This window comes from Colobus angolensis, unplaced genomic scaffold, assembly GCF_000951035.1.
Source record: "Colobus angolensis palliatus isolate OR3802 unplaced genomic scaffold, Cang.pa_1.0 Scaffold85, whole genome shotgun sequence".
NCBI lineage: Eukaryota > Metazoa > Chordata > Mammalia > Primates > Cercopithecidae > Colobus > Colobus angolensis.
Window position 1 is genome coordinate 2,125,378 of NW_012122376.1, and position 24,217 is coordinate 2,149,594.

The 24,217-nt window shown below is 46.9% G+C and overlaps 1 protein-coding gene across 1 annotated transcript in view; it reads left to right on the forward strand.

Moving 5' to 3' along the window:
- LOC105503322 (chromosome unknown open reading frame, human C10orf90) overlaps nt 1–24,217 on the forward strand; it is a 241,141-nt gene that overhangs the window by 23,059 nt on the left and 193,865 nt on the right. The window contains exon 2 of the mRNA XM_011930181.1: nt 2,081–2,153. Within this exon, the coding sequence (XP_011785571.1) occupies nt 2,081–2,153 (73 nt within the window). The remainder of the gene's footprint in view (nt 1–2,080; nt 2,154–24,217) is intronic.

Below are 24,217 nucleotides of genomic sequence, written 5' to 3' on the forward strand. Positions count from 1 at the left end.
TGACAGACTTAAGATTTAAATTATTTTCCAGCCCCATATACAATGTTGCAGCACTTTTATTTCCTTCCCTGAAAATTTTTGTGCATTATCCAGTATTTCCCATGATGCATCCATGCTAAGTCTGAGAAAATAGATAGATAATAAGAAAATAGATAGATAAGTCTGAGAAAATAGAAGTATATGGCTATATAAGTATTGCCAGATATAGTCAAATAGCCAAATAATGATACTTAGTGTCTTAGTCTTCTTTGTGCTGCTATAACAGACCATCTGAGATTGTGTAATTTATAAAGAGCAGACATTTGCTTCTCACAATTCTGGAGGCTGGGCAGTCCAAGATCAAGGTACTTGCATCTGGTAAGAGCCTTCTTGCTTCTTCCTCCCTCCTTCCCTTCCTGTGTATTTTGAAATCCTCAAACACTTTCCTTTTATTCACTGGTAGAGGTAACCCAGGAGAAAATGGAAGTACATCCTCATTACAATCTGTAGTTGTTTCTTGGGAGAACGAAGAAATTCTGAGATGTTCCTGATTTAAAAAAAAAAAAAAACACCATGGCAGAGGGGCAGAAGAGAGCAAGCCCACTCCTATAAGTCATTTTAAAAACAGCAGCATTGATTCATTCATGAGGCAGAGCCCTCATGACTTAAACACCTCCCACTAGCCCCACCCTCAACACTGTTGCATTGGGGATGAAGTTGCCAACACGTGAATTTTGGGGGACACATTTAGACCACAGCACTCAGTAATAACAACAACATTTGGAACACATGGGCTAAAAGCTAGCATGTTGGGTCTAACTGGCCCGATCTGATTTCCTGGCTCCATCACATCCGGCTGGGTGACCTTGGCCTGTTACTAAACTGAAGCCTTAGCTTTCTGAGCTTTCACAGTGGAGCTAAAAGAAGCATACCTTTCTGAGAGTTGGGAGAATTCAATGAGAGGATGTATGTAAAGCACTGAGCATACATAACCAGTATATGTGAAGTCTCAATAATTTTCAGCACTTATTACAATTAATAATCACATGACTGACAGGTGGTGGCTGAGTTGGGCCATGAGGAGGGGCAGAGATGGTAGCAAATAACTCTGTGGATCTCAGCTCAGGCTAGGTCCCTGTCCCACCTCATTCTTTCTCTTTCACTATGGGGTCGGGGGGAAGCCAGACTTCTCCTTGGGATGGAAGAATTGCTTGACTACAGATTCCCCACTGCAACCCCAGAACTGGTTGCCCAGATGCAGGGGGTAAGAAGGGGCCGATAATGGGAACTGAACACCAAAAAGTTTAACCCAGCTTCTGGACTGAGACATGAACTGAGGCTCACGATGAGAGCCCAGCTTGTGCTCTAGGAATATGTTGCCCCTTCAAGTCATGCCAAGATGATGACAGGACCATCAGGACAGTTGCTCTCCAGCTTTGGGGCGAGAACACAGGATATTCCAAAGGATGATGGGGATAGGGCAAACCCGGTATGGAATGAGATAATCTGGAGTATCATTAAAGTTAGAAATCAGAGCCAAAAATCTCACCCACAGCAAACTGCTTTGAGAATAAAATTACAAAAGAAATCTTTACCTTTTGGCAGTAAAAATCAGCAAACAGTCATACCTGCAGACAACAGAATAGTTTCCTATACCTTCTGCTTATTTTCACTGGGTCCTAAAGGCCTGAAATTGGATGGCTCATAGCTAATCAATTTACCAATATTTATTGAATGTCCAGCTTCAGCCCAGCACCCATTCAGCACTGTGATGGGCTAGAAGAGAAATATTAGATGTGGTTCCTTGATCTGCTAACAAAATCCACGGCAAAATCAATGTTGGCTGAATTTTTCTAGTTTCCCTTCCTCCCTCCCTCCCTTCCTGTGCATTTTGAAATCCTCAGAAACCTACCTTTTATTCATTGATAGCGGTAACCCAGGAGAAAATGGAAGTACGTCCTCATTACAATCTATAGCTGTTTCTTGGGAGAACTGAGAAATTCCAGGATGTTCCTGATTTTAAAAAAATGTACATTATTAAAAATTATATATCTGGCAAATCAAAATATGAATTTGAGAAATGTTTCTGTTTATTTTCTAGATCCATAGTCGACTCTTCTCATCCCCCAAAGATCATTCTGCCTGGGAAAGAAATGAAAGTCTTTCGAATGCAGGTAAAGGACTGGGGTCTGCCCAGGCAGGGTTCCCTTTCAAGCCTTTATTTACTCTCTCTCTCTCTCTCTCGTTTTTATTAATAATGGAATGTACTTTTAAGCCTAATTTTCCCCCAAATGTGAGATGATAGCTCGGTGGTTCTGACAAGATTTGAAGCTGGTTTGAATGTCTAAACAGCCAGGCCTTGAGGCTAAAGGATGCCACAGGTGCAGCGGTGGCTTCAGGGGCGCCTGTGGAACCTGAGCTCCCTGCAGAGCGCAGAGCATGTGGGTCAGGCCAGCATGCAGCAGGGCTCCCTCAGGGATGAGTAATGGGACAAATACGGATATTCTCGGAACAAAGTGGTTGCAATTTAAATATAGGCAGGATATGTGCATTCATAAATCATTTTTATAAAGCTTCCATTCTCAGCCACTAAACTGTAAAAACACTAGGTGAGATGGTTACAGTTCATCACTTTTATTGAGTTTGTTAACATAAATGATGTGAAAACCAGCTCCCCTGCCCCACCCTTTGTGAGCGAAATCCTACGGATTTAGTCCAGTGTTCTGATGGAACTGTAATAAGACTACTGGGTTAATAGACTATTTCCATTCAGAGACTAGCAAAATTCAATTCTAAAAGAATGCTTTAATGTCACAATTTTATTTTTTAATCCTCCTTTTAATTTTAATTTATAAATGTGGCAGATGAGCCGCTATAGATGAAAAGTGCATGTGATTATGTGTGTGTTTGTATGTATGTGGATGTGGATATATATGCATGTATGTATACATGTACACACACATAGATACATTTATGTCTTCTCCTCACCACCTGCCTATAGCAAAGATATCAGGAACCTGAATTCCTTTCCATAACTGACACAGTCAACCCAAGACAAAAACACTACTTGAAACAAGCTTTCATATTTCATCCTTTCTGGAAGTCCCGAAGCAGCATGGTTTACAGCTTGTTCTTTTTTTTTTTTTTGAAACAGGGTCTCATTCTGTCACCCAGGCTGGAGTGCAGTGATGCTATCATGACTCACTGTAGCTTTGAACTCCTGGGCTCAAGCGATCCTCCCACTTCAGCCTCCCAAGTAGCTGGGACTATGGGCACACACCGCCATGCCCAGCTATTTTTTTTTTTTTTTGGTAGAGGGGGGATCTTGCCATGTTGCCTCACCTGGTCTCAAACTCCGGGGTTCAAGCGATCTGCTTACCTCAGCCTCCCAAAGTGCTGGGATTGCTGGCATGAGCCACCGCACCCAACCTCCAGCTTTTTCGTAGTGACAGATACTTAGTTTGAAGTCTTTGAAAACTTAGCCCAGAAATTGCCTGTAGTGAGAAGATGAATTCATCTACAGGCACTTACTGTGGTCTGAACAGCAAAGGCAGGCTCCCAAAACATTTCTGGCTACTTGCATCCCACAGGGAGTTTGGGGACACTGAGAAGAGTGCCATGTTTTCCTCAGAGCACTCAGAGGTGACTGTGACATCAATGAGACCTGGTGACTCAAATGTGGATGCCTTGGTCCTCTTTATCTTACGACTGCGCACTTCCACAGTGGATGCCTACTGGAGAGGGGCTGAGCACTTTAATGGCTTAGGAACCAATTCCACGCTGGCCCGAGGCTAGAGGTTAATGGTGCAGGCAGCACGGAAATTGCTCAAGCAACCCTGGGTTGGGAGGGAGACAGAACTCTTGGCTTTGTATCCTTTTTTTAGTCTGCCAATGTTGTCAAAGTGCGGATTACGGAAGGACACTTACAGGCAGTCCTAAACCTTGAGTATATTCTAGTAGAAGGCAAGGAGTCAGACCTAAATGGGTTTCATGCTTCCCGGCAGGGCTGATTCTCCAAGGCGCCCTCTCATGTTCTCTGTGTCTTCCCGCAAGGTTGTTTCCATCTGTTTAAGAGAAATTGCACTGGGCACTTGTTTAAAATGGTAAGACAGAGTTTACTGGAGTTCTGCAGTGGAGGAGAGCGCCTTCAGTGCAGGACTAAGCTCAGCTCTGAATACAGCAAGGGCAGCTGGAGGTTTACGGCCAAAAGGCAGAGTGAGGAACTCAGCTGATGGAAAATTACAAAGAGGAACTTAGTATCCAAGGTGGGGGAAGACGGACGTGATTAGCCATCATGGGTGGGGGGCATTCTGCCTCAACTGGCTTTACAGGAACTCACTAATCCTGGGCTCAGAGCGATTCTCACTAACCCTAAAACTGGGCTTAGCAGGCCAAGGGTGAGGCCTAATCAAGAAGAGGGCCCAGAGGAGCCTGGCTGAGGTTTGGTCAAGGAGGGAGTCCAGTTGCACCTCTTCTACAAAAGGAGGGCTAAGCAGCCACCCGTGCCCTCTGGGCTCTCCATGGCCGGCCTTTCTCCCTCAGGAAAGCATACGGAGTTTAGCTCAGGACTAACGTCCTTGTTTCCATGCTCATCAGAAGGGCCTGAGACAAGGATGAAGTCTTTCTTAGCTCTCTCAGTGGCTTTGGGAAACCCAGAGAACAGAGTTTTAAGTCAAACTCTGGGTTTGGAGACCAGAAACCCACTATTGTAGACAAAGGGAAACTGTTGTAAGGAAACCAGTGAACTTCATGGGAGGATGAGACACTGGGTTGCAGAAAGACAGGAACCAAGGTTGCTGCTCGGGCCTTGGCAGCAAGAGCGTGCAAGCCCTTACCTGGAACTGCTGGGTCAGGCGCACCCTGACCCGATCATCAGTCAGGAGGCAAGGTCAGATATTAGATGCACAACTTCCAGAGACCTAATCCTGGGGGTGATGGGCTAGTGGGGCAATGTTCTAGAAGGAATCCATGGGCCAGGCATATGTCTCAAAAGGCATAAGTAGGTCCATAGAATCTTCAGCTAGGGAGGGGCCACAGAGGTCCTTCTGTCCAGCTTCTTTGAGATGTCTGATGTTTTAAACCCCTCTTCATCATCCCCACGCAAGAATGTGGAAGCCCCTGCAGAGTGGCCTGGCCACATAGTAAACTCCAGGGACAGGGGACTCACTCTGTTTTAAGGTAGCCCGTGGCATGCTCACACAGCAGGGATTGTTAGAAAGCTTTTCAATGGCATCAAGCCAAAATAAATCAGCCTTCTTACCTATTTTTAACCTGTATTTATTAGGTAGGCAAAGAGGAACAATGAAATATTTTGAAGTCGCTGGAATACACTATCTGATCCAAGTACTAGGAAGACAACTCTGTTGTGATATTCCAGGTGGCAGGTAATGTGGGTTTAGCTGGGGCAGTGGCTATGGTCGCTAGAACTTTTGGAGCCCCAGAAATTAGTCAAATTATTTGCATGCTGTTGGGATAAGGGGAAAGTAAAAGATGTTCCTGGACAGACAGTGCTGTCATTCATAAGGTAGGGAACTCAGGATCCAGGAGATTTATGGGGTTAGTGGGGTGCTGGTGGGAGGATCCTGAGTTTGTGGTGTTTGGAAACTCTATGTGTGAGAGGTCAGTATGGCCTCATCTGCTCCAGATGCCCAGGAAGCAGCTGGCAGTGTAGATCAGGAGACAGGTCAGGGTTGTAGGTCAGCATTGTAGATCTTGATATCATCATGGTGTACACGAGGGTGGTATGACAAACCATGAGAATGGCTGAGATTACAGTGGGAGAGAAGATATGAGTTGGGAAGAGGATGGGACTGCAAACCCAGGAGGAACCACATGTGTGGGATGGGAAGAGGAGAACTGTCCTGAAAACCACAGAGCAGATGTCAGGGTTTTGACTTTTAAATTGAGGTATGTAGTGCCCACGTTGACCTTGCCATCAATTAGCATTTTGTCTTTGGAACAGTCCTTCCACTTCCTCATTTCTTGGTTTGCTCTTAGACAAGGGTGCTTTTGGATGCTGTGATCTTTATGAAGCTGCTCTAAACTTCAGTGATGCGGGGGATAGCCTCCAGCAGCAGCTCCATCAGTGGGCTATTTGTTCCAAACAGGCTGCATAGAGCCCAAGCAGGAAATCGGAACTGAATGTCATCTCTGAATTTTCATTTTTGCATCCTTCATTTTCACAATGAAGCTATTCACTTCCTCAGTCACTGGAAATTCCAGGACCGGGAAGGGTGGGGAGTTGATTTCTTATAGTTAAACTGTCCTCCTGGCAGGGCCTTTAAAATCTGTTGGCCTGTGTAAAAGATTAGTTTACTATGATTAATAGGATCTGAACATGAAAGGAGAAAACAAATGTCGGAAGGGTGACTGTTCTGTCCAAAATCACATCTGTTTTTAAAATCAGAGAGAGGTAGAAAGTCCCCTTCAAATCCCCATTCTGCGTGTCACAAAAATATTTTGTAACATTTCCCCGTCACCATGCTACCTGTCTGCCAATGAGACTACTTGGTCTATGGATTGACAATGATTGGAAGTCAGGTGTCTGGTTCAGCCATTTCTGGGGAAATCATTTAGGGGAAATGTAAATAGAGGAGGAAATGATGAAGGTCACTTGGAACTTTTAATTACCAATTCACTTGGTTTAGGGAAAAAGGCAGGGCCAGAGGGCATGGAATTTTCTTCCTCCTGATCAATTTAACCTGACCTTTACAACTGGCGGTTTTTAAACTTTGATTGATGAGTCAGATAAAATAATTATATTTCACTTAAAACTTGAGGATGATTGTTCTTTTATTCCAGATTTTACAAAAGCAGTGATTTGATTCCTTCATAACAATAGTTTCTATTTCATTAATACTGAATTAAACCATTAGTTGTCCCCCAATAAACCCCATACCCTTCATCATGATTCAAGGAAGGGTTGTTCTAGGATCACCAGAACCTGGTGTGAGTTACATGCATTTTCTTTTCCAGAAGAAGCCACTGGTAAATGCAGTTTCTCTGGGAACGAGGTATAGGAGGGACGCCACATTTATCTGTTTGCTTTCCCTGAAACACCTGGTTTTTAGGAAGGCTCTAATTGTTGGCATTTCAGTGTGTGGATTATCTTTTGATACAGAAACTGTTTGATTGTACCTCACTCCATCTGCCTCCTTCTCATAGGTTCTTCCCTGCCCATGGGAGAATCCATGCATTCAACAATTTATAAGAGTGTCTCCAATCAATGCAACTTCTCTGGTCAAAAATCACATCAGTCCGCAGAGGACAAAATACAAGCTCCTTGGCGTAGCATTCAGTGCCTTTCCCCTTCAGAGTCTGATTTATCCTTCTGAGTTTTTCTCCAGGTCCATGGCCTTGCAAGCACCCTGCACCCAGATCTTGCCTGTCTCTCTCCTTGTCCAGAGACTCTTCTGTCTGAAAACCCTTCTGTATGTTTCTGTTGATAAAACCCTTTCTTTTGACTGAAACTTGATTCAACCTGCCCCACCCCACCCCCGGTCTCTCAAGGGCCTTTTGTCCATTGCACAACCACAACCACAATCCTTTCACGTGACCTTGCTGACTCATCCTTTTTCCCTCCAGGACCGCGGGCTCTGAGTGTGGGGACCTTGTTATACTCATCTCTGTGTTTCCAAGCTCAGGGATCAGCAGGGAGAAGTGGTTCAATAGATTGAAGGGCATAATTTGTCTGAAGAAGCTATTGGAGCCATTTCTCCTTCAGAGGCTCTCACTTTACCCTCCCAGGCAAGCCAGAGCAGGGTGGGAATCAGTGTGTGAGTGACCGAGAACCCCACAGGGAAAACATCTGCCTTTCTGCTCTTCAAGATTTTTTCAAGTGCTTTGAGCAACAGGCCCCTGACCTGCTCCTCAGCTTCCCTTGTCGAGAGGGACAGAGGAGGCTCCCCTAGAAGTGGCTTGGATGGGGTCTGCTTGGTGTTTTCTCCAGCTAGCATCCGCCCTGCTGTGCAGAGCGGCGGTGGAAAAAGGCTTTTCTGATCACTGGAGAGTAAAACGCATTTACTCCTGCTTCCTGTGGAGGACATAAGGAGATGCATTTGAGTCTGTTGTGCCTGCTTGGGTAGGATGTTATTAGACAGAAAGCAGACCAACCGGCCCTTGCCACTGGGGCTGCGTGATACCTGTGTGCCCTCTTATGAAGAGCGGCTGTGCTCCTGTGCCATCCTGGACTCTGCTTCATAGCTCCCTGGGTCTTGACCCCCAATTTTGCTGCAATCACCCATAAATAGTGCAATAAACAACTCTTTCCCCCCGTATGTGTTTCTGCCTCTAATTTTGCCTTTGCCTGTCACCTGGTAGCATAATCTAATTTAAAAAATAATTGGTAAAATGCTGTACTATGAAAAGAGCTCAACTGCAGATTTTGCAGTATATATAGCTTTGTGTCAGACAGAAATGCATCAGCCAGATTTTACAGCTTCCTTTCAAAGGCATGAATGCTCAGTTCCTGCCTCTTGTGTACCAAGGCAGTTGGCAAGAAGACTTCATCCAGGTGTGAGGAAATCAGACATTGGGGTGGACATGTGGGGCACCGTCCAGGAGGCCCCGTGTCTCATTCTCAGAAGAGTGGAATGAGGAAACCTACCCATGATTTCACTGAATTCCCCTCTGAAGTGTCTGAGCCCTTCCACCTCGCCATGCACGTCAGGGTGGGCACCTTTGGGCTTCGGTGTCCTGCTCTGAATAAAGACCTGAATCAGGTCTGAGAGACAGGCATCTGGCACTGGTTTTCCTTTTTGCTTGGAAGGAGCACCTCCTGGGGAAATATCGTTCAGAGACCTGAGTGTGATGGCTGAGCAGCAACCCCGCACCATGCGCCACGGAGACGAGATTTTCCTGCAACCACAGAGCGGGATAAATGGCTTTGAGTTGGCAGCAGTTTCCAACTGGAGGGGTGCCTCTGAATCACCAATCAAGCCTAGAGCAGAAATAGGTCTCCAGGCTTCACCCAGGCCTGTAGCACCAAAGCCTACAGGTGTGTAGCCCAAGAAGTTATCACGAGCATCCCTGTGAAAACCACCACTCAGGGTCTTTTGGCGTTTGCTGGGTTTTTAAGAAATAAAGGTGTAATATTTGTCCATCCAAGTGACTGTCATTCCCGCATGTCTAAGAGTTACTCAGCGTAAAGTTATCCCATAAAAGGCTGTTTTAATGGCCTCCTCTTCACCCTGGTGGCGAGGGAGGGATTGCTGCTCTAGCATGATGGAAATGCCCACACATGATGCCCAGCACTGGGCCGTTGAGGTCAACAGCTGTTTATTGGTCCCATATGCTTATAGCTCCAGGGAGGAGGGCTCCGTGTGTCCTGCAGGGCTACATGAGGACTGCATCGAGGAACTGTGTGAACACATTGGGTCTGTAGGAGGCAGGTTTTGTAGTAAAAAGAGGGTGGGGTGACCTTGGGTTCCTATGATCCCGTGATAAGGAGGGCTGTTTGGCTGCGGGAGCTTATCTGAGGGAGCAGCATGGGAGAGGAATTATGACAGGCCATCCGAGGCCCTCATCATTTTCCCCAGATGTCAGGGCACACGTCATACTGGACCTCAATGTTAGGCCGTTCACCAGGAGGGCCTGGCAGGGGGAGAGAGAAGATGTAGAGGAGTGGGCAGAATGAGACCAGCTGGTACCCAGGGATCAGCACACCTGCTGGGGCAGGAAGAGAGGAAATTGAGAATTGGCTCCTAGGGGCTTGGTGAGAGGCACGTGTGGACACCAGCCAGGCAAGAGGCAGTGTCAGGGCTGCAGCAAGAGGACACAGAGTCCTCAGAGGAGGCACAAGTGGGTGACTGGGAATGTAGGGTGGGGTGCAGTGGAAAGAGGTGGTGTCCAGGTCCCACACACATCCCTGGCTCATGACCAGCCCCATCCAGAGCTCCTGAGGTCCCAGCATCAGGCAGAGGAATCAGATTCAAGTCATGCACTCACTTCCCAGGGCAATGCAGAAATCTGAGCTCTAGACTGGGTCCAGGGAGGCCGGGGGGCCCAGCGAACCCTGACCTAGAGCCCGCCGTCGCTCTGAACTCAGGAATGCTGCTCCATGTCAGCAACAGCACCGTCATTGTCAGCCACGCCGGAAACCTGGAGTCTTTCTGCCTTCCCTCACTCCAGTGCCCAGCCATGACCAAGGCCCTCTGATTTGCCGCCTTATCATCTTTGGGGCAAGCCTCTTCTCTCTGCCACTGCCATGCTGGCCTGGACTCCTGCAATAGCCCAACTGTGCCTTCCTCATTCTCATCTCCACCTACAGCCAGATCGACTTGCTCAGGCCACACCACCCCTGCTTAAGACCCTTCCATGCCTTCCAGTTGTTCTTGGAATAAGGAGCATTTTTATTGTGGTGCAAAAGGCCCCGAGGCCCTGGGCTCTGCAGCCCACACTGCATCTCCTTCCCTGTCTGTCCCACCCTCTGCCGCCACGTGCCTCCCGCTTCGGGATCTGTGCCTGTGCCGGTGGATTCCTTCCTGCTAAGTGGCCATGACCCTCACTGACCTGACCTGTAGCCCCTTACCTGCATGTCCTCTGGAAGCCAGCCCAGTGGCATGACCAATCGGTGGTGTCCACCGTTCTCTCCCCTGCTGTGCCTGTTGCAGTCATGCTTTCAGGTTGATTTGGATTTGATGAATACTTGCTCCTCCGTCCAAACTACAAGCTGCACAAGAGCAGAGGCCTGTCTGATTTTGCTTGCCAGTCTCAGCGCCGTGCCTGAGCACTCAATAACCCCCTGGTGGGGGAATGCGCTGGCTGATGGGAGGCAGGAGCTAAGTCTAGGATGAAGTCTGGGTGGGGCATGGAGACGGGGAATCAGGCCCATCTCCAAGGCAGACATCAATAGGACATTGAGACGACACAGAATACGTGTCCCCTCGTGTCTGCTTTCTACTCACCACTCTGAATCGATCTGCCCTCCTCCTGGCATCAGCCTCCTCATCTTCCTCTGACTCCATCAGCCTCTCTCCTCCTAGTGTTGCCTGGCCCTACAGCAAGAACCCTAACTTCTGCAGAAGTCCAAGTTGGGCTTATGCATTATTTTTGGTGTAATTTTAGGCTCCTTTAAAGAAAGAAGTTTATTTGTTTCGACTTCCTTATTAATTGCTAGTTGTATATCAAGAGCACCCCCCAAGAGAAAAATAATACTTACAAATAATCACTGGAAGTCACACACTGCTTCCGAGGGCTATATATTATCGGGAAAACACTGAACAGAGAAGGCATGTTCCCAAACTCTTTGTGGTCCCCGCTGTGCACAATGCTGCTTGTTTTGGTGAAATATTGTTAATAAGGCGTGGAGAGAATAGACTTGGTTATGAGCTAAAGTGTTATTTATTTATTTTTTTTAGTGGCTTTTGCTCAGTTGGCTATCTAAGGAAAGGACTTCTAAAAAAAAGCATATAAACAAATGCAACGTAAATTGAAAGCGACACAAGGATTTAAATGTATTTTTGAAGCTTATTACATTATTTAATATAATGGTCATGTTAATATCCAGCTTCCCAGCAGAAAAGGAATATTTATCTGGCAGCTGAAATGTGGCAGAGCTGGAGGAGACAAGGACAGGCGGAGTGAAGCAACTGCCAGACAAAACACAATTATTTGTCCTCTCATTACACACCTATGACTTTTCATGGTTTATTTTATATTTTGGTAAAAATGTCAGAGTGTTGTCCGTGAAACCATTATCATACAGCATCTTTTTTCTGGAACGAATTACCTTCTAACCTGTTTTCTTCGCTCTTCTTTTTCAATAGCGGGTCTTTCCCTTTCTCTCTGTGTGTGGTTGACTGCTGATAACTTGCCCTTAACTCCCCTTGGTGAAATGCGGTAGGCAGGAAGGCCCACGCCTGGCTGAGACACAGCTTGTGACACGTGTGAGAGGTCATTGTTATCAAAAGCAGAAAATTAGAGCCAGTGACCCCTTTCCAGCTTCCAAAGGGATACAAGGATGTCACGTGTCCTGTTGCAAATTGTATTCCTGTGTTTGAGCAGAAGACAGGTAAGGTCTGGCTTCCTGTTCAAAGGTGTCGTTGTTCTTAAAAGAGCCCTGGCTTCATGTCACATGCCTACCTTGGGTACATGAGGAGACCTTATGATTATAAAACCTCCCAGAACCTTCTCCCTTTGAGCTGGTATTTGACAATGCCACCGTTTGACCTCTGCGCTGAGGGGAGAGCTCCTGAACAATGCTGTAAGAGATTCAGCTGTGAAGTATCTGTGTCTCTCAAACTACCTTGACCATTTGGGGTGAGTACAGATCACAGAGTGCTAAGTTTCCCTAAAGCAGTTTATATTTTTAAATGGAAATCTTTCTGAAGAGAAAATCTTGTGGGAGGCCACATTATAAACCAGATTAAAGCAGAGAAGCTCTGGCTGAAGGAGGGCGGTGAGCACCCCCTCCAGGTTGACAGTCTCCCCTGAGCAGTTAGAGACATCCCTTAGTGTGTCAAGCAGGATTTGAAAACGACTGTCTGCAGGTCTGGGAGGGGAGTGCAGACCATTTGGGTGACATTGACTGATTTCTCATTGAATATTGAGATTGTACCTCGTTCATCCGGAGCCCCATGGAAGGAGCAAGTTATCACTGTGGTGGTCCTTTTTAACCCAGAGACAGGCCCCGCTTCTTTATTGATCTGCACTCCAGTTCCTAAATCCTGAGCCCACTCTATTTTATAGCTCTCACGAATGTGATTATCTTGGTGCCGTTAAGCCACAGCTCTTCAAGGGTGGAATGGTTCCCGGCCCCTCTTCTCCCCGCCCCCCATGCCTTGAATGGAGAAGAGGTGGTAGACGTGTGCCCTGGACTTTAACTGGAAGATGGGAAGAAGCAATAATCTGTAATAGGACAGTGCTTTAGAATTTTCTTCCTTTTCCGGCATTAAATAGCTTTACTTTAATGACCCTCAGCTTATAGCTTCTTTTAGATTCTCCATACCAGTGCTGGCAGGAGTCCAGCTACCAACTCATCTCTGAATGTGGTGTGCACTAATGCCTTGTGTGTGCTTAAACTTGATTTGTTCTTTTTATGAGACTTAGGAAACAATCTGTGAGGGTGATTAAACATTGAGACAGGCAGCCTAGTGGGGGTGGGGGTTGGCCAAACCCTGTTCTTGGACCGCTTTGAAAACAGACAACATTGGGGGTCAGGGACTTCCCTTCCAGAAAGCTGCACTGTGTGATGAAGTTTGGGAATGTGGATTCTTAGGTTGGGGTGCCCAGAGCATGGATTAAAATTTGTATCAAAGGATACTATTCTTTCCTTAGGAGACAAGATTGAGAGTCAGTGTCTGGGTGAAAATAAGAGGCTTTGGAGAATCCCAGCTCTTCCACCGTTCATGCTGTGACCATGAACAACTTAATTAATTTCTCAAACTCAGTTTTACAATTTGTAAGTGAAAATGGTTGTACCTACCTTGCATTGTTTTTTATGAGGAATAGTTGTAATAGACATAAGACAGTCATCATAATCTCTTTTTTATTATTGTGGTAAGAATACTTAACATGAGATCTACCCTCTTAGTAGATTTTTTAAAGGTACAATGCACTATCGTTGACTCTAGGTGCAATGCTGTACAGCAGATCTCTAGAGCTGATCCATCTTGCTGGACTGAAACTTTGTGCTCATTGATGATTAAGTCCTTATGTTTCCCTGCCTCCCAGCTCTGGCGACCACCATTGTTTGATTCTATGAATTCTGCTATTTTAGATACCTCATATCAGTGGAATAATATATTATTGGTCCTTTTGTGTCTGGCTTTTTCACTTAGCATAATGTCTTCAAGGTTCATTCATGTTGTAATGGGATTTCCTTCTTTTTAGAAACTGGATAGTATTGTATTGGGCCTATACACCTCATTTTCTTTATCCATTCACCTATCGATGGACACTCAGGTCGATTCCATATCTTAGATACCGTGAATCATGCTGCAATATACATGGGAGTGCAGATATTTGTTTGAGAAGCTGATTTTAATCTTTTTGGATATATATCTAGAAGTGGGATTGCTGGATCACACGGTAGTTTTATTTTTAATTTTTTAAGGAAACTCCACATTGGTTTCCACAGTGGCTGCAACATTCTATATTCTCACCAACAGTGTGCAAAGGTTCCAATTCCTCTGCTTCTTTGCCAAAACTTATCTTTTGTTCTTTTTTGATAACAGCCATCCTGACAGGTGTGAAGTGATATCTCATTGTAGTTTTGATTAGAATTTCCCTGATGAGTAGTGACTAATACTAATCATTAATTTTTAAATTAGCAGTGCATGATATCAACCTCCCCACCTGCCAAAAGATACAGATGCTTACAGGTGTGTCCGTGTAATTATTTTCTGTTCTGAAGTGTTATGTTTCCTGCACGTCAGGGGAAGCAGAGAGGTTGGGAAGAGGGAAATACAGTGAGCACTGGGCTGGGTCTCACAGAGGGGAAGGACAACCGGTTGGATGACCTGAGAGCTCACTCTGAGCCTGCCATCCCAGGAAGTCAGGCATCTCCCCACTTGCTAGTGACATGCACAGTTGGCCTCCATGCTCAGCCCGTCCCCGCGCCTGGCTTCTTCTTTATTCCTGCAGCCTCATCCCACAGGAGGGGCTGCTCTTCTTCCAGCTTGCCAGAGAGCCTCCTGCCCCAAATCTTTCTGGGCCAGGAGCCCTGCAGTGGCCAGCTTTGTCCTTGGCCTTGGCCATGTCCATCAGGCTGCCCCATTGGGTGGTCAGGCCTGTCTCCTTAACTGTACTTCACAGCTGGTCAGCAGGGGTTGGTGACCTCACGGCTCCTGTGTGCTGCTCCACCTCAGACAGAAACTGCCAGGTGTTCTCCAAGACACCATGTGGCCCTGGAATGTCCCAGGCCTCCCCTTCCACATCATTTCTTACCCATCAGCAAAATTCCTGCCTCATGGATCTTTGGGCAGTTGGTGGAAGGAGGATGAAAAATGCCTGCAGAGTCGACAGAGCGAGACTCTGCCTCAAAAAAAAAAAAAAAAAAATGCCTGCAGAACCTGGACATCACCCCCTTCCAGGCAGTTTTATCACATGGTTGCCAGGGGTAGGGGGCATGTCTGGATGATGGCAGCAGGTGCCATGTAGATCCAGAAGTGCCATTATGTCATGCTCCTGGCATGGGCTTGGGTATGAACAGCCATGGGATTCAGGTATCTGTTGCCACAATGCCAATAAACAAAACATCTTCCAACTCAGTAGTTTATGGAACAACAAGCATTTCTTTAGCTCTCAGGGCTGCAGGTCGGCAGTTCTGGTGTTCTGCTCTCGCTGGGCCCACTCGTGTGTGGGGTCAGTGAGCTGTCAGTTGGGGTGATGGCTCTGCTCACTCAGGCTTATCTAAAAATGTTCACAAGGTGAAGGCCAGGGCCAAGCACAGAAAAGGAAATGCATAAGTTCACGTTCAAAGCAAAGCAAACATAATGGCACAACTCCGAATCTAGAGGTGGAAATATAGACCTTACCTCTTGATCGAAAGATCTAAAAGTTCATTGAAAAGAGCAGAGGCCCTGGGGAGGGGCCGTAGAGAACTGGAGCCCTTATTGCCATGCTTCTACAAGGCAGCAGCAGGTGCATATTGTCCGGGACCAACTCCACACCCACCAATTCACTGGGCATTGAAAAGGATTTGTGCTATTTTCACAACCTCTACCTAAGAATGGTATAAATAAATATTCCCATTTGATAGATGAGAATACTGAGAGCTAGAAAAGTCCAGTAGCTTATGGGGTTTCTGAATTGCTCATGCCTAAGATGGAGGTCCTACTTCTCCCCCCAGGACTGCAGTGGGGTTCAATGCTCTGGGGTGTGTTGAGTACCCAGAGAGGCAGTGCTGGATGCCTGCTGGCTTGGGAGCCTGAGGCCCAGCAAATGCTGGTGTCACACTCCTCGCTGCAACCCCAGCACCCAACACAGCATTAGAACCCAATACACAGATGGGGACTGGATGTGTGGCAACATTAGAGGGTGGGGTGGAAAGGCCTCGAGGTCAGGCAGACCTGGCCTGAAACTTATTGTCACTTATGAACTATGAGACTTCTGGTTTCTGGGCAACATGGTGTCTCTTCGAGGTCATTCTTGGAAATTTCCTTATCTCTCCCATGACGAGTTTTGCCAGTTTCTTTGTGTTGGGATTCTAGGGCTGCTCCCCAAGGTCACTGTGTTCCAGCTCTACTGGGGCATCTGTAGCTACACACGTGAGGACAGTGTCTGGTCCCCTGCATCAGTGTCTGACGCCTGCTCCGTCTGCTCTTACCACTCCTACCACCTAGTGCTTGGGCTGCAGAGGAAGTTCCACGTTGTGGTTCTTTCGTGACTGTCTTGTTCTTTCTGTGCTGCTGCCTTTGCATCTGCTTGCTGGGTCTTGGTGTTTATGCTGCCTGTCCTCAATTTCATTTGCTGACTGTTCAAGTCCCTGCCCTGGGGGTTGGTGTTGGTGGTGTTCTGCAATCTCAGAGGCCAGGGAGCTACAGGGTTGGTAAATCAGGAGGGTGGTTCCCCTCTTACTGAATACTTCCCATGCACCAGGAACTGTGCTGGCACTGAGCATGCAATGCTGAGCAAGATGTCAAGGGAACTTGCCCTCCTGAAATCTATGTCCTGGTGCTTCAGGAAAGACAAACATCGAGTGGACAAACAAGCAAAATCATTGCAACAAAGAGATAAGAGAGCAAAAACCAAGGGGTGTCCTGCTTCAGGTGGAGAGGATTGAATAGGAGTTTGCCATGCAAGCAACGGGGCAAGGGGCAGCCCTCTCCAGGGGAGGAAGCAGGATCTGCAAAGGTTTTGAGGAAGGAACGGGCCAGGTGTGTTCAAGGAGCCAAGAGAAAGCTCACTGTGGCTTGATCCTACCAAGAAATGGGATGAGTAGTAGGAAAACAAGTTGGAGAGCTGGAAAAGAAGGCTGAGGTAACAGAGGCGAATTATCTGTGTGGTGCAGGAGAAGCTGCTAACGGGTTCAAAAGGAGGGAGTTACAGGATTTGTTTTGCTTTGTGAGAAGACTGTGGTGCATGCTGGAACAGATTCTGGTCTAATACCTGGATAATCTGGTCAACCCTGTTTAAGAATGTGAGACAAAATGACAAGTACAAAGCTGCTGTGGCCCCTTGTAGAGGCTCGGAAGGGTGTACGTGAGAGTGAGTGTCCTCTGCTCCACGCGGAATCTCCCTTGACGGTATGAATGAAGGAGGGCAGGAGTGAATGCTGCAAACACACCAGAGGCCTGCAGCAGCTGTTCCAGTTAAAGAGGGTGATTCCTAGGGTGTTGGCCTCTGGGGTGTTGGAAATAGAGCCCCAGGCTTGGCTCGAGCATTGGATGTGGATGGTAAGGGAATAGAGGGTGGAAGATGATGTCACATTTCACTTCATCCTCTAAATAGATCCAAGAGCTACTGATTATTATTTTTAATAATAATAAATAACTGGTTAATAAATAACCTTTCCAAACCTGGCCTGCTGCTGGAGTACCTGCTTGTTAGCCATTGTCACCATGGTGCTTGTGGGGGCTTCAGAGCCACAGACAACCCTGGGTGATCACTCATGGTAATTGCTGACTTTAGACCAGACACACGGAGTGTCCATCAGACGGACTTGGCTTGAGTGAAGGTTCTGTCCTTTCAACCTTCCTGTTCACTGTCCCCACTCTGTGCTCTTCTCCCCATTCTCAACCCCACCATTACCAAGCCCAGGGCCCCTCTATGCTTCTCAGAACCTTGCCTGGGCCATCACATCAGCATAGTCACCTCTCCCTCCTCCTTCACCTGTCCCAACCCCTACAAGCTCATCCACAGGGTGACTACACTGGGGCCATGCTGGGCCCTCTTCATCCAGCATCTGCAGGACTCAGCACAGAGTGGGGGTCCAGACAGGATTTGCTGAATGAAGGCCTTCAACATAAAGGCAGAGCAGCGTGTTGGTGAAGTATGAGGGCATGAGGGATTTAAGCTCTCCAGCTCCATTTTCTTGTTATTAAAGTGGGACAGTTATAGTCCCTGCATCACAGGGACATCAAGAAGGTGAAATATGGTCCTGCCGGCACCATGCCTTGCATGCAGTGCACACACAGGCAGCTGCTGTTTTTATTATCTATATTTTAAGAGGAAAGAAATATGAACAATGTCATATAGTTAATGCAGGATAAAACTCAGAGATATTTGCAAGCTAAAAGAGAAGTTGGTGAATGTAAAAGGAAAGCTTGTCTAGCAGTGAGGTTTACAGACGATCATTGGGGTCTGGAGACCCCTCCCTCCCACCACGCTCACCTTTTCTTGCAGCTGATATTCAGCAAATCCTGCTCTGCCGGGTCTGTCTCTGGACAGTGCTTTGCAGGGCTGGTGGCTCCTGTCTTCACTGAATACCAAGTATGTGGGTTTAGTAATGGAAAGGGATGTCGTATCCACCTGGAATACAAAACATTCATGACCATATTATTTATAAGCCTATTTTCTACAAATGACTAGTCATCCCTGTGAGCTTCAGTTTTCCTGATTAGTTTAACTAAAATTTTAAATATATGGAATTTAAAGCTACTTTGAAAACTTTCCCCCTTTCAAGTCATTGCATAAAGAATAGATCCCTTCTAATGTCTGCATCTGTCGGGCAGCTGGTAGCTCCGTCTCCTGCTCTTGCTTTTAACACCTGCCATTTGTCTCTACACAGACCTTTCTTGATAATTGAGATGTGTTGTGCATCAGGCAGGAGGCTTATCTGAGGATGCCGAAGAGATGGGCTCTGGCCAGATGTTTCCCCTTCATTAGAATGTGTCCATCAGACATTGCTCATGAGAACTCTTTGCTAGGGAGTGTCTGCCTCTTTCATCCTGTTAGCTAGGATAAGCTGGGCTTCTAGTTCTCTCGCCAAAAAGATGGAATTAGCATTTAAGAAGCTGTCGTCATAAAAGTTTTTACCCTTCACAATTAATGCAGGAAGAGGTCAATGATGGTAAATGAATGCTGTAGAAATCGGCCTTCATCGTTCGTGGACAGTTAGGGTCCTAAACGCCACATTTGAAGGCTGCTTCTGTCTTCCAACCCTGATGAGGATGTAATTGTATGGAACACTGGCTTGTGTTTGGAATCCTAATTTGTGCATTGGCAGTGTCACAAGGAGTTCTATTAAGAGCCCTGATTCTTACAGAAGCACCATGCAGAGATCTCTCTAAAGGCCAGGTTGTGCCACGGGGTACAGCAAGTGTCTCCCTACCCAGTGGTGGGCACCCATGAGAGCAGTGTGTTTGGAAGGTGCAAGCTGTCCCAGCCCAGCCCCTGCCCCTCTGTAATGGCTGGGATCACCAGTTGCATTCCTGCCAGTGAGGAACGTAGAGAGTGAGTAGTGGGCAGGCAAGCCTGGTTTCTGCAGAGGCTGCAGGGACTAGATACAGGAGAGGCAGGCAAGCGAGTGGCTGGGGAGACGCCCAGGTCAGGACTGCTTACTGCCAAGTGTTCAGAACTGTCCACTCTGCAAAACCATCCCCAAATTACTTATTGAACTGTTCTCACTGCTGAGAGGCAGAGCCAGTAGAACTGGCTTTGCATCAGGGAGCCTGACCTCTGGCAAGATCAGCACACCTCCCCCGGGGCTCCACTCAGTGTTCCCGGTGACCGCCAGACCCCAAGCAGAGGGCTCATGGGGAGTCCTGGAGTTGTCCACAAATAAAGAAGCTATGACACAGTGACAAACACAGCATCCAATCACCCAACTCCATCCTATTTGTTTCATCTTTTTGTCCATCCATCCATCCATCCATCCACCCACCCACCCGTTTACCCTTCCACCACTTAATGGACTCTTTGAGAATGGCCTTGACAATATATGAATAAGACATAGGCCTTGGCATTTTAAATTCACTCTAACAAATGGACATTTGGAGATCCCAAGAATGCCAAAGCCAGAAATCTTGAGAGGCTGCCTTGTCTCATTTGTCCGATAAGAAAACTGAGCCACAGAACAGGAGTGGCTGCCTGGTAGGGCTGGATCCAGGCCTCTTCCCTGCCCATTGAAGGTGTTTTCACACATTACATGGAGGGAACTAATTTCATAATAAAGACAAATGTATACTTTATAGATTGGGTATAATTCCATGCATTTTTTCGAGAGACACTTGCTCTTTCGAGATTAAAAGAACAAGCAAGTTTTCTCATATTCAGAGAAAACTGGCACAGCATTTTGAGAAATCAAAAAGCACTATTCATCTTAACATGAAAACAAGTTCTGCTTCATACCAGGCACATAGGCGCACACCGATAGTCCCACCTACACACGAGGTCGAGTTGGGAGGATTGCTGGAACCCAGGATTTCAAGACCAACCTGGATACCATAGCAAGACTCGGCCTAAAAAAGACAAGGGAGGAGGATGCTGCTGAGTTCCTGGGAGCTGGATTTTCTTTTTGTTGAGGGGACAAGAGAAAAGAAATTACAGTGCATAACTTTAACCTATTAACTTCCTCCTTTTTTACCTTTTACTGCCACAAGGTAGAAATGAACTAGCAGTGAGTATTCTAACCACGAATCTCCCTTTCGCCCCTGCTTCACCTCTTTTTTTTCTTTTTTCCTTTTAACCTTGGAGTTGTCAAACTTCGGGAATTCCGGCCATGATTTCCAGGCTAGTGGCAGGAACCCCATAGAGACAAGCAAGACGTGTGCTCCTTTGCAGAGTTTCCCTGTAGGCCTCACTCCCAGTAAATTCGATTCCATACACCCATGTGGACCACAGTGAAGTTTTTCCTCATCACTCATGAGACATGTTACAGTGGAACCATTTCTTAGAAATGAAAATAACCAGTTATACTCACAGTTTAAGAAAAAAAGAGGCTGGATGCGGTGGCTCGTGCCTATAATACCAGCACTTTGAGAGGCCGAGGTGGGTGGATCACTTGAGGTCAAGAGTCTAGACCAGCCTGGCCAACACGGAGAAATCCCCTCTCTACTAAAAATACAAAAAATTAGCAGGGCGTGGTGGCACATGCCTGTAATCCCAGTTACTCTGGAGGCTGAGGTAGGAGAAGGGCTCCAACCCAGGAGGCAGAGGTTGCAGTGAGCCAAGATTGCACCACCACTGCACTCCAGCCTGGGTGGAAGAGTAAGACTACATCTCAAAAAAAAAAAAAAAGAGAGAGAGAAAGAAAGAAAGGAAAAGAAAAATCGAAACCACCGCTCCTATCTGGTCAACCTGGTTTCACTGAGCCTTCTTTGAATTTAGCAACATGGCCTTTGTCGTGGTAGCCGAGGCAGCTGCTGGATGGAATTGTCCTTGCAGACAGAGAAGAGATGAGAAGTTTTGACAGCCCCAAGGACAGTTACACTTTCACTGAAAAACCAAGGTGAATGCTCCTGGCGAAGCAGTTGCAGCGTCAACTCTGTTTTTTTCATTGCCAGCACCGGCCTATCAGGAAACCTGCAGCCATTGCACTGATATAGCTCAGTGTATTGATCCCTGTGATTCAGTTTCTGCTCCAGGCACATTTTAGCACCTTTAACACATCAGCACAATAGTTCAAAGATCAATCATTATTTCTCCTGACTGATCCATTTTAATTGTGATATCAAAGATGCAGTCATGCTTCCTTAAGTTGGAAGAACATATCTCAAGCCAGGGTAAGGTTTTATTATCATAGTAATGAGCCCTTCACACACGAGGCAAGGCAGGTGGCTTTTCAGTTCTTGCACTGACCCCAAGCGTCCAGCACCCCTGAGCTTAATAGAAGTTTCTGTACTCAGCATTCACCAGCCAGGTGACCTCTTTCCCTCCCTCCTCATCAGGACAACTGTGGGTTCTGGGATGCAAATGGTCCCCACAGGACAATACAGATGCAAGTCACAATGAAGGAAGGACCTCTCCCTCTCTGTTCCAGGATGCTTCTGTCCTGAGGGTGTGGACAGGGCAGTGGAGGCAATGGCCAGCCTTCCCTGGGGCCTTCGATGATACCTGCCTTCTGTTCAGAAGAGAGGGGCTTATTTACCAGGAAATTGATGGTGCCTGGAGCCTTCTCATTTTTTTTTTCTTTTTTTTTTGAGATGGAGTCTTGCTCTGTTGCCCAGGGCTGAGTGTAGTGGCATGATCTCAGCTACTGCAACCTCCGCCTCCTGGGTTCAAGCAATTCTCCTGCCTCAGCCTCCCAAGTAGCTGGGATTACAGGCATCTGCTGCCAAACCTGGCTATTTTTTTTTGGGAGAGATGGGGTTTCACCATGTTGGCCAGGCTGGTTTCTAACTCCTGACCTCAAGTGATCCGCCCGCCTCGGCCTCCCAAAGTGCTGGGATTAGAGGCGTGAGCCACTGCGCCCAGCCCACCTTCCCACATTTGTGAAGGAATTCTGCATTTTATGGAAGGTCTCCATCCACAGAATTGAAGATTGCAATAAAAATTCCAATGAATGATGTAAAGGCATAAGGTTGGATTTCAGCCCTCAAGCTAATTTCCATGTTCCCACCTATTCACTTCATTGTGAGGCCTTGATACCTTTAGAAAAATGAAGGAGTCATCCAAACATCATTAGCAAACTCAAGAAGAGCCTGCACTGCCTCCTCCAAAGCTCTGCGCTCAGAGTTTCTCCTGTCGGGATGCGCTGGAGCCAACCAGATAGGAAAAGGCGGGCAGGAGCGCACCCTGAAAGAACCCTCGACTCTGGATGGAGTTTCCCAAAGGATGTTCCGCAGAATACAGTTAAGCAGGATGCTAAACACCTGCTATATTTCATAAAAATGTCCTGTGGTCAAATCAGTTTGGAAAGTAACACTGCCGTGAGCTGTGTTCTTTACTGAGGGGCCTCCTAGGGGCCTCACTTTGCTAATGGACGTATTTCTGCAAGTTCTGCAATCTGCTTGGCCTCTGTGTGACAAGTGTCTTGCAGGACAAGTGTCAAGTGGATAATGCTGAGGAAGTGCTGCTGAGGCTCAGGGGCTCCCAGGACATTTGTTGAAGGGGGTCCAGCATGGGCCCTGAGGCTGGCGGGGAAAATGGCACATGAGTGTCTGCTTACGTACAATCGCTCTACTTCCAAGAAGGAAGACTGTTGGGGAGGTGCTGGGGTCCCAGCAGGCACTCTCTTCAGCGCCTCCAGTTGCCTGCATCAGCATGGCTGGGGCCCCCAGGCCTGATGCCTCCTATAACTGTGATTTAACAGGAGGGGATTTAACAATTGAGTTGAACATTGTCATAGACTGCCCGCTCTCTGAGGGCAAGGGCCAAGTGGGTATTTGTCCATCTTTGACTGCTGTGTTCATTTCCATTTTCTACTAGCTGGCCACATTCTTTGTAGGCCTTAACCTGCTGCAGACAACCTTGTGGGGAATGAATACAGATGCCTGTCTCCGACTGTGGGGACTAATGGGGTCCTCAGGCAGATTTTCTGCCAGACCTTTCCTTTCCCTGCTCTGTACACTCGGCAGAAATTCAAAAGGTGACGCCTATGGGTGCTCTTTCTTGGGACTTTGACCCTGGGATAAGTAACATAAGCAGGAAATAAAACAATCTCAGGTTATTTGACTCAATGTTCTTATCCTGACTGTCCAGCTATGGAACCATTCCTAACTCTCTACTGTTTCGTTCCCAGGAGCCTACTTAGTTCCTGCTAAGTTCCAAATCTGGTTCTTAGCCTTTTTAGCAATTTTGTGAGCTCCCCAGATCCCACTGGCTTAGGTTAGCTAGAGGCAGTTTCTGCTGAGAACTTCAAATGCAAAGAGACACACAAAAAGGGCCATGTTATACTATCTCGTCATCATCCTCTAATGCCAGCATTCACAAAACCTCAGTAGGATTCTCTCTCTCTCTTTTTTTCTCAAATGGAGTCTCATTCTATTGCCCAAGCTGGAGTGCAGTGGCATAATCTCAGCTCACTGCAACCTCCACCTCCTGGGTTTCCCCATTAGCTGGGACTATAGACGCCTGCCGTCATGCCCAGCTAATTTTTGTATTTTTGGTAGAGACAGGGTTTCACCATATTGGCCAGGCTGGTCTCAAACTCCTGACCTCATGATCTGCCCACCTCAGCCTCCCAAAGTGCTGGCATTACAGGCATGAGCCACCGCACCCAGCCCCAAATGGATTCTAATACCTATTTGCTGAGTTGACCAGCAAAGTTCCTCATCTCTTTGTGTTATCACGGTGGACCCCAAAATGCGATGGTGGAGTCATTCATTCCACAAATATTTATTAAATATTCACTCTGTTCTAGAAGCTAAGGGCTTCTAAGGGCTGGGACCATAGCCTTGAGCAAAGACCCTGTCAT